Consider the following 17517-nt stretch of genomic DNA (forward strand, 5'->3'; position numbering starts at 1 on the left):
GTTTTACTTTGATGGTCTCCCGTCAGTGTTGTGTTTGCTCCTGCCGAGTCTTGTTATGGTTATCAGTGTCACCTGTGTTCCCCGTGTGCTCCCACTTCCCTCGTTAACCCTCTGTGCATTTATGTCCACATCTCCTTCAGTTCAGTGTCGCGTCGTCAACGTCTCTTCCCTTCCCTGTGTTCCCTTCTCTGTGTTCCCTCGATTTAGCATTCCCAGTTTAGTTCTGTTTCTTTGTGAAGCCTGCAATAAAGCAGAGATTTTGAGTTCAGCCTTTGTCTCCGTGAGTTTTGCATTTGGGTCCTCATCTGCCTGCACACAGCTAGTTCATGACACGATCTTTGTTTGGCCTGGAAAATAAGTCTGTTAAAAGAAAACAACAACAACCTAAGTTTGTTTGTTTCAACACTGTGATACACTGTGACGTAAACAACACATCTTCACCACTCAATTTTTCCATTCCCAAGTCTTTGTATAGCACTGCCGGATGCCATTCACTTGTCTTCTTACTTCATTACTCCGTGTATTGTCCTGTCTCCCTGTCCTCTTTTCTTTTCTCTTTCAGCCCCTCCCCCACCTTCTACCCAACCAGTTTGCTAGATGTTCCTTCCTCTTAAAAGAGATTTTTTCTTTCCCACTGTCACAAAGTGCTTCTCACAGGGGGGCTGATTGATGGTTGTGGTTTTATCCAGAATGGCCTGCATTTGTATAGCGCTTTTCTAGTCCATAGGAACCCAAAGCGCTTTACACTACATTCAGTCATTCACCCATTCACACACACATTCACACACTGGCGATGGCAAGCTACATTGTAGCCACAGCTGCCCTGGGGCGCACTGACAGAGGCGAGGCTGCCGGACACAGGCGCCACCAGGCCCTCTGACCACCACCAGTAGGCAAACATGGGGTTAGTATCTTGCCCAAGGATATTTGGCATGCAGCCAGGAGGCAGCCTGGGATCGAACCACCGACCTTCTGATTAGTGGCTGACCTGAGCTACAGCCACCCCAGAATACTGTAGGATCTTTCCCGTACAGTATAAAGCACCTTGCCCCGACTCTGTTGTTATGATTTGGTAAGATCTAAATAAAGCTGAATTGAATTGAACTGAAAACCCTAAATAATTTCTGGAAAAAGAAAAAAACACAATTCTGCTTTTTTTTGTCAGTTACATTCATTACTGAGAAAGTTTTAACAGTTGTCTGTTCTCTGTCTTCACCATTGCATTTATCAGCACTGATGAAACAGTCTAAACAGAATCTTGCAGTTACAGGGTCACGTAGTTGAACATGCCTCTAATTAGTATTTCTGAGCTCTGGCATCTATAGCTTCGCGCCAGACATTGCACAATGTATCCCTGGTGGAAACACATTAGATTTTTTTTTTGACTGTGTCTGTGACTTTTAAACTCTTATTGCCCCTACTAGCCTGTGAGAGTGTGTAATATAAACACTCTCTGATGACAAGAGGCCATTCCATCATCGACAGAGCCACAGTTCTAGTGTAGTGGGGCAGGGATAGCTCAGTAGGTAAAGTGGTCGCCCCATGATCGGAAGGTCGGCGGTTCGAATCCACTTAACGGCTACCCTGAGGTACCCCTGAGCAAGGTACCGTCCCTACACACTGCTCCCCGGGCGCCTGCTTAGTGGGCTGCCCACTGCTTCACTGAGTGAATGGGTCAAATGCAGAGAAAAGCAAGTAATTTCCCCATGGGGATCAATAAAGTATCCATTATTATTATTAGTGACTCAATCTATCTAGACAGGAACGCTAGAGTTCCTGTAAAACAGCAGCTTTTATTCCCTGCTGATGCCATTAGGTTGAAACAGAGCACACAAATTCCACATTGAGGGATTAGCAACTTCAGATAACTCAAAACCACAAATGCAAACTCACACTGATTGATTGCTGTGATCCTCAGTGTGATATAAAGCGGAGCATTATGTGAGATAACAGCGGTAAGATAACAATGGTATTTGATTTTTTTTTTTCTGGTGATCTAAAGACTTTTTTTCACCCATCTAGAAGGTGTACACAACACAGCCGATCACCAGAAATTCTATGTGGACTAAAAAAAAATTTTCACAAGTGCAAAGGTGTGACATTAGCTGCAGTGCATGATTGATTATCTGCTTGAAGAGGAGATAAGTGATCACAAGAATAAACAGGCATTCAGCTTGATGAGACTGCTCATCAAACATGTATTCAGAGCGTGAAAATGAAACACACAAAACTGCAAAGGACATTACACAGGCTTATTGTATATCCATTTCCTGTAGACTTAACCACAATTACCAGTTGCCCTTACAATTATGTTGAATTTAACCTAATCAGCACTTTTTTAGCCTCAGGACTTTTTAAAAAACTATTTAAAGAGGATTAAAGACAACTTTCAAACCAAAATAACTTCAGTACGGAGCAGAAAAGGTAAATAAAATAAAATAACCAGTTTACTAGTTTCTGTGCTAGTAAACTGGTTATTGTGAAATAAATAAATAAAAACCCAGAGGTCATCATCAAAGTGATTTATTATACATTTCTTGCCTGCATTTATGAACAACAAAAGCCCATCAGATTGGCCCCATAGGATTTTATATGCCATGCAACACTTTGGCCTTAGACTTATTCATACTTAAGACTTTGACTTTAATGTTTTATTTGTTAACTGTATGTGTTTTTACCTTTTTTAAGGGAGGATGGGTCAGCTTATAAGTAATTAACAAGCAATTTGCTCCACCTAGAGAAATAGGGAAGTTACTCATGCGACGCTCTCTGACAAGGTCACTGGCTGATAGATGAGTCTGAGCAAGGGGATCTTTTGGAGACTGTGAAAGCAGGCAGAACTGTGGGAACCAGACAATTAGTGGGTGGAAGGTAGGCAGCCATGTTGGATGACAACCATGAGACTGGTTTACATGGATACTCATCACTTGGCTGGCCGACAGGGAGAAAACAGACACCTGGGCTCAACCAGCTATTATGACACAGTCATTTATCTTTGAGGAGGCTGAGCAGGCAATTCGCCAGCAGTTTAGCATGAAAGCGTGTGCAATTTTCCTTCAAGCAAATAGGGATGAAGTCAGTGCAGACATTTAACAATAAATATTGTTTCCAATTAGCTTTAGCAGACATATACTGTGGGTTGAGGAATATTAAAGATGGAGCATGAACCAACACCTAAAGTTCTTATTTGCATTTTAGTCATTTTTGAAGTTTTTCTATAGCTACAATGCAGTCTTTAAAAAAAAGAAAGAAGTAATAGTTACAAGATAAACACATGAAAACTATCACTTTCTGTTACCCCGAGAAAAATAACAACCTACTGTAACACAGACACACACACGTACACACAAAGGAGAATTGGAATTTACCACAACACAAGAGAAGAGAAGATTTTAATGAAAAATCTTTGGCAATGTCTACCATTATTTCACAACCTTATACGGGAACAATGCTTGACAAAAGCAGAATTACAACTAGCCTTTCACAAATTCTGCCAACAAAAACAAACAAATGAATAAAAGAGAGGAAAAAATACACACTAAGACACATCAGTGTCAGTACCTGAAAAAAGGGTGAAATCTGCTGCTAGCCTATTTTCTTTCCTCTAAAGTCATCTATGCCAGTTTAGATTTTTAATGATATAAGACAGACTAAATCCCAGTTTAATACATGTACCAGGTACGGGCTCCTCTGAGTTAAAAGGTTTATTGCGCTCCAATTTCAGTGCTATTTTCAGAGCACTGTTCGACAAATATGATAAAGACTATTAAGCATCATAACATTCCATGACACTTTAAATACCTTTTAAAGAAGACAAAAACAATGTCTCACATGCACCTGGAGCTTCAAAGCACACAAAACTCTTATTCTGGACTTGAAATACACCAGGCACTTGACAACAGCTGTTAATCAGATAATGAAAGCCTCGGTGTTACACAAGCACACTTGTAGAGAAATGGCTATAAATTCTTTGCCATGACAGCTCACAAGGGCAGGGAGATCTTGAAGCTGGGATATCGTACCAGGCACTTGCCTTCCCAACAAGATGACGCATCATACGAGCAATATGATGAAACGCTTCTTCAGTCATTTCCCCCCAGTCCACTATTTTGAGCTATTTATCCTCGATGCAACAGATTTAAGTTCCCTTTCTGTAAGTGCTATGAGAAATAACTGACTACCAGCCAGTGATGATGCAGTGTCATGGGTTTCCATAGTTTCCAATTTTGTGAAAAATACACAGATCCTGATGGCAGATGAGGTGAATGTTGGAGCTTGGAGTTTAATAAGACTCCAGTGTCGTCACCCTGTACTTAGATGTCAGTAACTCGACTCCATAGTTTCAGGGTGACCTCCTGCTGCACTTACCCTCTTCACCTCAATCACCAAGTAACCTGCCATTGTAACAATACACAGGATCCCGCACGGTATAGGGGCCCAACACGTGCATCCATAGGTCAGCGGGTGTATGGTGAAGAACACTGCCCTTTGACACTGGCGGTGTTTCCTACTTTGGAGAGCTCTTGGCCAGGCCTTCCATGGTGGTCTGCAAAGATGGACTACAGCTAAATCAGATAACCTTTCACAGGGTTCAGGTTCACCTCTCATCCAAGACATCCAGGGATAATCCTCCAGGAAAGGAGAGGAATACATAAATTAGAGGCAATGGAAGTCAGAGGAAGTCATGACAAATACAATTTAGCAGTTTTCACAATATATAAACCATCATGGACAGGAATCAGATTATAGTCTAATTCGTGTCCATTAGATTAATCCTCGGCGTATTTAAAAGTAGCAATAAGGACAGACGTACTTCGGGTATTACACAAGCGCCAACCAACAGCCTTCGGTTAAGGCTACTGTGGCTTTAACAAAACATGACCCGGAAGAAGAATTTTGTCGCCGGCACAGTCTCCTTGTTCTTTTCCGGTCAGAGCTCTGTAGTGGTGCGAGCGTGGATTTCATCATCTAGGCTCACAAAATCACAAGAAAATGAGCGTACCAGCATTTATCGACATAACGGAAGAAGATCAGGTACAATCTACGTTTACAATAACTCGTGGAGTAGATATAAGCGTTATATTGTCGCGGATGAGTCGCTAAATGATACCCAATCAAAAAACTTAGCATGCTCGCTAGCTAAAATGCTAACTGTCGGTCGTAGCAGCTGATATCTGCACGCTTATTGTTAGGATATGCGTGGTAAAACATTTTAAGCAAATATGTTAAATATCCTGTCATCCACATTTTCTTGTAGGTAATTTAATAGGTATATTTTTAAGATCATCGTGGTTGGGGTTTAGCGTGTCGTAAGTTTCTTTTGGGGTTTAATAATAGCTAATGTTGCTAGCTGTTTTGCCGCACATCTAAACAAACAAAGGCGTAAAAATTCTACACACACGATTCAATAGACTGGATATAGAAAGGATAATACCTTCACTCAAACAGTTGCTTGTTTCTGTCCACTATATATCTACAGTCCATATTTTAGTCAGCCACAAAAAAAGAGATGTAAGAGTATAGATAAATAAAGTCGTCCATACCTTTTTCTTAAATATAATGTCCACTCTGATGCGAGCACGTAATTTGCCACTTTTCGTTCTCTTAAATGTTGAAATGCTCTGTATTTACTGTGTATTTTATGTATTGTTTTTAATATAAATGTATTTTGTACTGCAGGCTTCAGAGCTGAGATCCTATATTAAATCTAAAGGAGCTGAAATCTCAGAGGAGAACGCTGAAGGCGGTCTTCATGTAGATCTGGCTCAGATCATCGAGGCGTGCGATGTCTGCCTTAGAGACGATGATAAAGGTAGGCGATGAAGAAAATTGCTGCTCCTTTTTGATTAGTTCATCCTCTTCATCCTTACCTCAGGCTTCACCTCCTGAACTGAAGGCAGGACTCGAATGCACAAGAACATGCATAAAACGTGTAATTTCTTTCAGGATATTATCAGAGTTCCTTGTTGTCAGACCATCCCATCTTGGGGACAACAAGCTGGGTATAACAACACCATCTGGTTACAACATAATTTTAGGCTCGAGTGTCTTAAAAGTCACACTCTGATAAACAGTTTGATTACATTCTCACATTGCATGAGTGTTCATTTGCTGAGTGTCAGAGTCTGACAACATTAGAGCCACTTCATATACTTTGTCTATAAAAACACTTTTGTACATAAACAGTAGTGGAAACACACCTCCCGTCCAGGTGTGTCCTGTCCATGTTTGTTGTGGGATGCAGAGGGTTAAGTTAACTTGTCTGGTTAAATTTGCTGTCTTGTTAAATGTTTGTTTGACAATTAATGCCCTAAAATTGCGCAACAGTGTCTTAATGCTCATGGCCCCCTCTCTCTCTCCACAGATGTTGAGAGCGTGATGAACAGCATCGTGTCTCTGCTGTTGATCCTGGAGACAGACAAGCAGGAGGCTCTCATTGAAAGCCTATGTGAGAAGCTTGTGAAGTTCCGTGAAGGAGAGAGACCCTCCCTCAGAATGCAGCTGTTAGTCCCATCGAGTCCTTTCCCTGAAAACTTTCAAAATAAGAGGTTGCTTATTTATTTGCAAATATGTAATCTCTTTTACTTTCTGGTGTCACAGGCTGAGTAACTTGTTCCATGGCATGGATGAGAACACTCCCGTGAGGTACACAGTCTTCTGCAGCCTCATCAAAGTGGCCGCCACCTGTAACGCCATATCCTTCATCCCCACTGAACTTGATCAGGTATATACGTTCATGGTGATTAATCCGTATGACTGGCCAAAAACACTGCTGGTGTTATAATGCAGTGCCTTGGTTTACTGAGCTAGTAAACCAATATTTCTGCATTTTCTTTTTGCCCTTTGTAATTAATGTATCATATGTATTTGTGCCCATAATCAGGTGCGCAAGTGGATTGTTGACTGGAACCTGAACACAGAGAAGAAGCACACACTTTTGAGGCTGGTATACGAAGCACTTGTTGACTGCAAGAAAAGGTAAATCCACATAGGGTTTCTTTGTGTACGGATTACTTCAAGAGAAAAGAAAAAGGACAAGATAAAATTTAGACATAAGAGTGTATGAAAATGTTCTGCATAGAATATCTCAGTAGAAGCATTTTCAACAATATAATTATTTATTTTATAGCGAAGCTGCAGCAAAAGTGATGGTTGAGCTACTTGGAAGTTACACAGAAGACAATGCTTCACAAGCACGCGTTGATGCCCACAGGTAAGCTTGTAGAACTTGTTGAACGCTTGAGATTACACTTCAGCATTGTCCTCCTCAGCAGTACATTAACGCATCTGTCTGCCGTCTCTTAGATGTATCGTCCGTGCTCTCAAAGATCCCAACACTTTCCTGTTTGACCACCTGCTCACCCTGAAACCTGTTCGCTTCTTGGAGGGGGAACTCATCCATGACGTAAGTGCTAGAGATTGCATAGAGCATTTATAATTATTTATTTATTAGGCTTCTTCCGCCACGACCCGGCTGCAGATAAGCAGAAGAATATGGATGGATGGATATTTGTATATAAATGGAAACATCTGCCCCAATAACCCTCATCACAATTTGCCTTTCAGTGCCTTTCATACTCCACAAAGCACATAAAGCATTTATTTTTATAATGTTGTGTCATGACAGTACAATCCACGTCACACATGAGACTGGTTATTAAGTTTGAGTGATTCACTTGAGGAATCTAGAACATTTCTACTTGAGTGCATTCAGTCTATGACAAAAAATTATTCAGGGTGCGTCTACAGTTTTCAGCAATCTGACGTAGATAAGTCTAACAACTTTTAGCCTGTGTGAACAAAACAACAATCAAGCTGATTGTACATCATACAGTGGCATTTGACCCTCTTCTCCCTCTTCTTTTTCAGCTATTAACCATCTTTGTGAGCGCCAAATTGGCAGCATATGTCAAATTTTACCAGAATAACAAAGACTTCATTGATTCTCTTGGTAAGTAGCCATAATGTGAGCTGTTATACACATGACACATGGAAATGCAAACAGAAACCAGAAGACAAGGTAAAAAAAAAGTGTATAGATTATTAATTATATGTAATAGAAATGCACGGATGAGATTTTCTTTTAAAGTTTACATGTAGCTGAGCATCGTTTGTGCTTTGAGGAGCTAGTGTTTCTCACACAATCTTGTGCTGTGTCAGCACTACAGAAAAGTGCGTTCACGTTGTTATCGTCTCACTACTAAAGGTTTAAGTGTAATTAAAAGCTTGTGTAGGATGGACTCTCAAAACAGACCCTGTGGAGTGATGTTTGTGTTAATGAGTAGATTCCCTTACTGCAGTCTCCTAAATCTAGAAACAATTAACACAGGGAAACTCCCTGAGTCAAGACTAATTGACTGTGACTGTTTTGTGCTTAATGATCCCTGCACGTTGCTTTCCAGGCCTGTCTCATGAGCAAAACATGGCCAAGATGCGTCTGCTGACATTCATGGGCATGGCGGTGGAATTCAAGGAGATCTCCTTTGACACCATGCAGCAGGAACTGCAGATTGGAGCCGATGACGTTGAGGCTTTTGTCATTGACGGTATGAACAATTCTTGCCACGTTCCTCTCTTTCCCAAAGGAAAGTGATTGAACATGATGTGAAGCGATTCTAATGAATCATACAAGACCAGTTCATTGTTTGTTCATCAGTAAGCAGAGTAGCCTATTAAAATGCATTTTTTTTCTGGTTTAGTCCCAATTTTGCATTTTATTATTCAGCAAAGAAATAAGATAAGCAAAAAAAAATTTCAGTACTCATTACGTCACTGCTTTATATAAATCTACTGGACAGATTTCAATCTATCAATCAAAACCGTCACTGAAAATATAATTTCATTTGGGTGAAAAAATGAGGTTCATGTTTTTGCTTTGTTACAAAATAATCTTTCCCCGTGTAAAATCCTTCCACTTAAACATAAAATTTAAATCTTTTATAAGGTTATTATGTTTTCCACCAGTCACGTGTTAAATCTTTAGAGCAAATGGTTTTTCCTGCCATACAACTGCAGCTGCATTTTTGTGAGGTTATTCCTACCTCCAGGTGTATTATGTCACAGCAATTTGGGATCAAGTCGGTTTGAAATCTTAAATAGCATTTTCTTTGTAACAACCACTTGATTTTATTTTTTTCGACAACAAACCTGTTGATGTAATGTCAGAACTCTTGCTGTCTTTTAATCACCTCTTACCTGCTTTTTCATTTTAGCTGTTCGGACCAAAATGGTATACTGCAAAATCGACCAAACACAGCGAAAAGTTGTTGTGAGGTATGTGATCATTATACATTGTTCTCTAAACATATTGCGTCATTATTCTGTTGTTATATTATTCTGTTTTTTGTTTTTTTATTAAAGACAAGACTTTCTGATCACCTTGGTTGTCTTCTCACTGGTTTCAAAAGTAGAAGTGAAACAACTTTAAAAAAACTGCAGTTCTGTTCATTTACAAAACTTCAGGTTTATATTCAAGGTCTCACATTTGTGAGGCTTTATTTTTTCATCTTCTTTGATTAGGGTTGCTTTTTTATCTATGTTATGCTGGAGGCTGCAGAAAATGTAATTGTTTTTGTTTTTTAAATTCAAACCTGCCTCCTTTTTGAGTGTTTAGTCATGTCTTAAACAAGTCTGTATGGCAGTGTCATTAGCTTATCATAGCACATTTATCGAGCTCTGTGTATGACTTTGGCCTGTGTCATTTTTAAAACAAAAAATTCTATCTCCACCCCTTCAGCCACAGCACACACCGCACCTTTGGCAAGCAGCAGTGGCAGCAGCTGTACGACAGCCTCAGCTCCTGGAAGGGCAATCTAGCAACCGTCAAGACCAGTCTGCAAGCCCTGTCACCTTCTGCTTAATCCCACTTTACCCCAACTGTTTAGACTGGTTCTTAGTGCTTTCCAAATTCCCAGACTGCAATGGTCGGTTTTTTATTCATCCAATAAAAGAACAGCGACAGTCAACTGTGTTGCTCTTCGTGTCTTAATCTTTTTTTTGTTGTTGTTTTATTAATGCTCAAACCAAACTTAATTTATGTACATTAAAGTGCCATTAATGGGTAATAAATGTGCAGTAATGAATCTTTTTAAACAACTACCCCATATCATTATCTAACCAAGCTGTACAGTGACTTTAATTGGGGCTCATCCTCTAGTGGGTCTCAACATCTGGTTTTAGTTAAAGGTAAGCATGGCGGTAAACCAGATGAGCTGAGGCTTGGGGTGAGAAATGGCTCTCAAGAGGAGGGTCACTTGTGTGTGAACACAAGAGAAGTGACAATGGCAGTGTGAACTTAGAATGACCCCGTCTGCTGAGGTCAGAGCTACAATACTGTAATATTAACACTTACGGCACTGGTTGATTCAGTGCCTGTGCAAATCTGAAGCTGCCCTTTGGGTTAGTAGATATACTGTTCAGCTGTGGTCAGCATGATGCATTGTGTGAGAGCATCTGAGAAGTTTAAAAATAAGTTTTGCTGTTAGATTACTGTGGCCTCGCCCATTGATATAAAGTAAACTGCCATCATTTAGCACAATAATCTGTTTCAGGCACCACTCCAGAGCATTGGGATGTGTGAAATCTAATGATATATTGCCCAGGCATTAGGTGTAAAAGGGGTCTGTTATCTCCCTGAGGGGCTATGGTTTAATCAGCACAAACTGACAAAGTGCAGAGTACTGACATTGCACCCTGGAATCTCCACCCCCTAATCTACAGTGCTTTTTCTTTGACAGTTAAACCTACAGCTGTTTACTTTTTGTATTGGACTGCCTCTAATTCTGTAAAATTAGCTCTTTAAGTCTTGCTAAGAAAATGTTTTACTAAGATTAAATGGGCACAGATGTATACATTTCTTGCTATAGTACACTGTTTTTTTTCCTGTCATACCAGAGGTCTGCTATGGCTCACTGCTCACTTCTGTCCAGCTGCCCACAGGGAGCAGCATCCCCCGTTCTTATCATAGGGCGTAAATCACAAAACACCTTCTCCGAAATATAGCCACCCGCAAGGTGGAGCACAGAGCAGATAAAATAACAGAATGTGTGCAAATTCTTATATCTTACATTCTTTCAGCATATACTCCATTTTCAGTGAGCAGTTACTTCTCAGGTACTTCTATTGTTCTGGGTAGTGGTCCTTTCCCCTTCCTGTATCTAATTTATCTCACTGGATTTAAGTAACAGTTTCACACTTGTCTTGAGATTCTTAGATGTAAGTGCTATTTACCATAGTTGGTATGCAAGCAGCATGACCACTTGCAGTTTTTAATATTTCAGTAAAGAAAAGCAAATTACTTCATATTGCATTTGGGAGCTAAGCTGCTAAATCGGCCTCTTTTGCACATTACAGCGAAGGTTATCAGAGGTGGACAAAAAATATGAACGATATCGGTTTACTCTCATATCTACGATTCAGAAGGTTAGTGGTTCGATCACTGGTTTCTCCGGTCTGCATACCAAATATCTTTGGCCAAGATACTAACCCCAAGTTGCTCTCCAGTCATCCAGCATGAATGTGTGTGAATGTTGGATAGAAAGCACTTCAAGTGGAAAGAACAAGTGCTTGTGTGAGTGAGGAAAGTTGTTTAGAGTGCTCAGAAGAATAGAAAAGCACTTTATAAGAGTCCATTTATCTTTTAGCCCTTTAGTCATTGTTCTTTTTATTCCATCACGTGTATATTATTGCTATTGGAAATCAGTTTCAAATAAAATAAAACAAACAAACAAAAACACATTTGTTAAAAAAAAATGCACTGTTTAAAATATACACGGTGGTTTCCTTTCCCCTTACAAAATCCACTTATTTAGTTTGTGTGGTTTCAGAAGCTCGTGGGCTGCTTGCCACAATTTTTAAGCAATGTTAGAAGTTCCACCACAGAAAACAAGCTTGTGCTGTTTTGGAAAGGCCCTAACCCCATGTGACCCACTGAACTACTAACTGTAAAAGAAACAAAAAAGTCAAGTTCAAGTTCAGTCTCTACCAGTGTGGGCTATAACGTGTATTACAGTAACATCACATTACATTTCCCAGCATCGCAGTAATGCAAAGCATTACTTTACTAAATTTAGTAATTGCGTTACAATTATGTCGTTAAAAATGGTTCTTCAGTTATCTGTGTGCCAGGTAAATAGAAAGAAAAAAACATATTAAAAAAAATCAAATAAACATCTTTTTTTCTTCCTGAGCATCTGTGCTACAATCAGTTGATTTGAGTTCCTAAAGCTGAGTGCCAAAGCCAGCCCAGCAGCCAGACCCTGATCTTCAACATGTAACAAAAGCAGTGATGACTTTTTAAGTCCTTTAGGGCTTGTTTTTGACTTTGCTCTTTGAGATAACACATTAGCTAAAGTCTGGAATATCTAATTTTCCTTCATACCTTTTCTTTGGATTGACATTCCTCTGGGGACTCTGACAGTATCCAGAGATGTAGCCTAGTACAGCACAGAGGATCTCACTGCTGTTCAATTAGCACCATCCAGTAGGCTGCAAGATAATGTTCTGTTGTATCCTATCTCTGCTTTACATAAACACAGAGTAAGAGGCCCAGAGGCTCTGAGACAGATATTTACATGGGAGAGTGTGAAGCATAAACACTATTATAGGATGTGCTTTACCAGCCAAAAACAAAATGAAGCAAAACAAAATTTCTTCTTTAAATGTGTCCTCCCATTACTTTGTTGGTGCTTCATGTAGTCCTATTTGTTTTGTCTCTAAGGTTTCTATAGCAACTATTATTTGCACTCGAAAGGGCAAAAATTTGATGTAACCCGCATGCCTCTTCTTTGTAAAAATGACTCCAGACTCCATTACACAACACTTCCCACACAAGCCCTGTGTTTAGTGTTGTAGTGTAGTCACCAGTACTGAGAGATCTCTTGAGACAGAGTTTAGTGCTTTTAAAAGAGATCTGATGCACAGATCCAAAAAGATAGCATTGTGTTACAGCAGTAATTTGTGCCTAACCATTAAACGTGAAGATACAGCACTGTAAACATGTGAGACTCAAGCAGTTCAGATGTCTGGGCAAAGTTTATACGTTTGTCCCTTTTAAAGGTCACAAAGTAAAATGACCCCCGTAAATCAGAGTTTATGTGAGAGAACTCCTTAATCCAAGATGTGAGTGAGAAGGAAGTATGACAAATGTGTTTAATAGCTATCTTTATGAGATTGTGCCGCACAAACGCATTTATGTGTGTTTATTGCTCATACGACACATGTAAAGATATATAACAGCAGAGCCATGACTGGTATTTTTAAGGCGGAGGTGCCTTACCACTTGGATGATTTTAATGAAATTGGATACAATCGCATTTTTTTTCTTTTTAAGCGATCAAATAATGTTTTTTTTTTGTTTGTTTGTTTGTTTGCAACGCATATCAACAGCCAGTTGATGCTTAGGAGAAGAAAAAAAAAGTCCCGAAAACTATTTTTCATTGTTCATTGGGTGGAGTAACAGCCTATCTGAGTCATATAAAACTTTTTCAATACTTTGCTGTGTAAAGTTAACTTTCCCGGCTTCAGCTGCCACCTAGCGTTCACTGTTGTACATATTTGTCATACAGTTCAGGTAGGTGATTGATTGGTCGAGTCTGCCCAGGTAAACGTGAGAGATAGCTCGCCAGCGCAGGCAGTGCGAGAGTAGCTGACGACACATCTATTTTGAGTAAACAAGTCCTTTTTTAACCGGAACTTTCTTAATCTGCTTTCAGACGAATTCATCCTTCAAATAATGCTGTCATTTTTTCTTTCGCCGGAGGAACTCGGCAAGCTCAGCCGGTGTTTGTGAATATCACCGAACGTTTCCTGACTGATCTCATCCGCGCCGAGCCTGGAACACCTGACGCTCCTTTGGACTGGTTTCGTTTTGTTGACGCTGAGCTCTGTTCGTCTTTATGTAGCATAATGTAGAGGACGGAAATATTGTGATTTGTCGTTAAAGTGCGCACACAGTATTTTCCAGAAGCAGGGTCGCTGTTGGTTATCATCTGCCTTCTGTACTCTTAGTTAATGTCGCGCGATTGTCAGTGCGCAGGTGCGCTCATGGCAATGTTGCTTCATCTGTTTGTTCTTTTTCAATTTTTCACCTGTGGAGATCTGGCCTTTGTGGGGCAGTTACCTTCCGAAAATGAAGAATCACAAAACCAAGGTAAGATTTTTATTATACTTTATTTTAAGAATTTGATTCTTAAAAGTTCGTGTTACCCTGTATACATCCCGATATTGTAGCTTTCCTGGAAATAATCTCTTTGGATCCGCCCAGTGTTTGTAGATGAGGGGCACGCAAATTCTTTCCTGGGTCGCCACCTGCTGTTTAACCGGTTTGACTTTGAAATGTTCGTACCTGGAAACTTGGAAAGGGAGTGTATTGAAGAAGTCTGTAATTACGAAGAAGCAAGGGAGGTGTTTGAAAACATCCCAGATACAGTTAAGTGATGCTGATGGGTGGAATCAATAATTAACAATTGAGAGGGATTGCCATGTTGATTAATCTTTTTGTTTGTTGGTTTGTTTTTTCAGGAAAGATTTTGGAAGGAATACACTGCAGGTAAGAGGGGGAATAAGAAATACTTCAAGTTTATATAAAATGTGTCATCCAGGAAGTTTGTTGATGAAACTATGACTTGACTGTAGTTGTTGTTGTTTGTGTAAAACCTGTTTCACCACACACCAATGAATGCATGGTAAATGTGAAAGTACAGATTATATACGTTAAATCAGTCAAACTGAATTCCAATTCATCAGTTCTCTTTCCATCCAATTAGTAATTTAGACTATTTTTGTATTCAGTTTACAGATGAGTGAGAAATTAGTGCTAGGCCTCACATGGAAAAGATTCCCTGTTTGAGGTCGGGAGGGGATAAAAACACCCTCAGGAGGTCACATGCGAGTATGATCCTTATGTCAGTTTGAAGCTGGAATAGTTGGAACGATTATGTCAGGGAGGGGATCCAGTCTGAGATCTGCTCCAAATCTAACACACAGCTTCATCCACTGTAGCAACCCAGCCAAAAGTACCTATATTAGGTGCTGGGCTAACAGTTGATTGTTGCTCAAAGAAGTTATGACATTTGAGTTATATATATTTGTGTATATATAACTCAAATATAACTCAAATGTTGTATATATTTTTTTCTACTCACCAAGTCATTCATTGATCCCGTCATGTCGTCATAATGGTTGCAAGGAAAAGATCAATCCCGCTCATTAGAAATGCTTCATCACAAGATACCGGTGATCGCTCAAAAGCTTTGTATTGATGTACGTTAACTATGCCACCTACCCTTTATTATTCACCTATCAGATATATCAGATGTAAATGAAATGATGGTTGTCTACTTGGTAATAACTTGCACTGCCATTATGAAACAAGTTTGACACTTCCTCTGTGCTTTGTGATGATTCATAGACAAGGGTGGCCGCTCTTCACGTGTTGATGTGGTAGCTCTTTTGGTGGGACTCATTGCTGGTGGAGTGGCCATTGTTATCTTTGGCATCGTTGTATGGTTTTTGTGTCAGCGCAGATGGAAGGGTAACTTAAGCCATGAAAGGTGAGTGAGAAGAATTTGTGACACTGTCCCAGTATGTCTTTTTCACCTGTTTATGAGCATTATTCTGCCAATTATTTTCTTCTTTAGTCATTGTTTCTAAAAAGTAAAACAATGCATAAATTATGTGTCCATTTCCCAAATCTGATGAAAGCAGAATAAATAGAAATAACTTGTAATATTTTTCATAACCCAAAAATAAATGAAATAACCCATTCAGTTTACCATGATTATGAAAGAGTCCAAAGTACTCTGGATGTGTATTTTTCTTTGCACTCATTGAGTTTTAAATAGTGCTGCTCTTCTGTTACCCCTTTTTGCTACACCAACTGTAGGTTATATAACAAGAACAAAGATGACTTTCACCTTTGATACTTGCACTTTGAGCTTGAAGTACGTCACAAGTGAATGACCACTATGCTCCTCACAGTTCCATTAGGGTGCGCCAGAGGAGGAGTAATGCTTCTCTAATAATGCGAAGGCTAGAGGAGGTCTCCCTGCACCCTGTGCCTCCCTCCGATGACCCACCCGGGCTTCCTTCCTATGAACAGGCAATCGCGAGAAATGGGCCGCATGACGCCCCACCTCCTCCTTATCCTGGGTACGTGCATGTTTGTGCTTTTGTTGCAGTCCATGATGCAGTTTTATGCTGGGTTTTTTGTTGTTGTTGTTTTTAAAGATATCTTTTCTCTTTCTTTTAGCTCACGAACTGGGAGTACTCGGCAGTAGGCTTTCAGTGCAACACGTGTGCACGTCTGTGAGAGGACAATTAACAGCTAACACCTAAACTGTGCAATTATGATGTATCAATTTGTCAAATATCACAAAATACTAACTTTCCTCGATTAGCCTCCCTTTTTCCTCTTTTATATTTATTTTTTTCCTGGTCTGTTTGGATAGTCTTTTCTTTATTTTTTTTTCTTAAATATTTTTCTTGTTCCACCTTCTTGATCTCCTAGTTCCAAACATTTGATTCTTCTTTGTAATATAACTGAAATCTTGTGATGAATAAGCTTTCTAAAATATTTTATCCACTTTGCTGCTTTATCAAGATGAAAATGAAGGAAGAGCTGCTTTGTACACAGCATGTATAGTGACACTGAGCGCAAGATCATGAAGATGTTTTATTATACAGTGTCAACTGTAATAAAACAGAGATGGACGGATTTGTGTAGTCATGCAGCTTCATACAGCTGTTGCTCCTTCAGAAGGAAAACCTGCAATACTGCTTGTACTTGTCTGATGGTAATGTTGACGTAACTGAAAAAAAATACTTTTACAAATACTCCCTGTGTATTTAATGCACTGGTCTTCCAGCATACCTTTAATATTCACTGCATATTTTCATTGTTTTTGTAAACATAGGCAGATCTTTTTGCTGTTTTACAATATGTCAAAAAACATCTGCATGTTTGAACTAATGACTGTTCTCCCAATGTGAATTTGTTTTTGGTTTTTTTTTCATCTACATTGTGATAATATTTTTTTAATGCAATACAGATATGTGGAAGCACAGGCTTCACAAAATATTTCTATTTATCTAGAACATTTAATTAATTTGAGTGAAATGACGTCAGCTACTTAACTGCAGTTTTGATAAGGATCTCACACTCATTGTGTCCCTGTAAATTATTGCAAGGCCTGAGGGGTTTCACAGAGCCTCCTTTTCCTCTGAATGGATTTCAGAATCTTTTTTTCCAGGTCTCCCTTAAGAAGAAAAAAAACCGATTTTAATCTCAAGGGACTTCCTGGTTCAAAGATTAAAAAATTTGTATAAACAGATTTTGAGAATTTATTAATATAGCTATGTTAAAGCTGATCTGATGCAGAAGTATTTGAAATGGAAGTCTTTTATATTCCTTTTTAATTAAAATTGCTATTTTAATTAACTTGGTCTTGTCTTTTGGTGTGTGTGTCTATGTATGACTTTGTGACATGAAAACAGCAGTTGCAGGAGCCCATGGCTGTT

At 39.4% G+C, this 17517-nt stretch overlaps 2 protein-coding genes across 2 annotated transcripts; both read left to right on the forward strand.

Moving 5' to 3' along the window:
- Positions 1–4904: 4904 nt before the first annotated feature.
- eif3m (eukaryotic translation initiation factor 3, subunit M) lies at positions 4905–9965 on the forward strand. Its single transcript, XM_085268179.1, has 11 exons — positions 4905–5034; positions 5680–5812; positions 6365–6503; positions 6601–6724; positions 6884–6978; positions 7130–7213; positions 7306–7405; positions 7870–7951; positions 8403–8546; positions 9213–9273; positions 9737–9965. The coding sequence occupies exons 1-11, from the start codon at positions 4993–4995 to the stop codon at positions 9858–9860; spliced, it is 1128 nt and encodes a 375-aa protein (XP_085124305.1). The 5' UTR covers positions 4905–4992; the 3' UTR covers positions 9861–9965.
- A 3561-nt stretch (positions 9966–13526) lies between these two features.
- Positions 13527–17451, forward strand: prrg4 (proline rich Gla (G-carboxyglutamic acid) 4 (transmembrane)). The gene is made up of 6 exons (XM_085268202.1): positions 13527–14149; positions 14264–14427; positions 14521–14548; positions 15410–15551; positions 15979–16149; positions 16250–17451. The coding sequence occupies exons 1-6, from the start codon at positions 14011–14013 to the stop codon at positions 16275–16277; spliced, it is 672 nt and encodes a 223-aa protein (XP_085124328.1). The 5' UTR covers positions 13527–14010; the 3' UTR covers positions 16278–17451.
- Positions 17452–17517: the final 66 nt, after the last annotated feature.

Source organism: Mchenga conophoros, linkage group LG1 (genome assembly GCF_057382185.1).
Source record: "Mchenga conophoros isolate Kocher_MC1m ecotype Shallow Benthic linkage group LG1, M_conophoros_male_GT1.1, whole genome shotgun sequence".
NCBI classification, from domain to species: Eukaryota; Metazoa; Chordata; class Actinopteri; order Cichliformes; family Cichlidae; genus Mchenga; species Mchenga conophoros.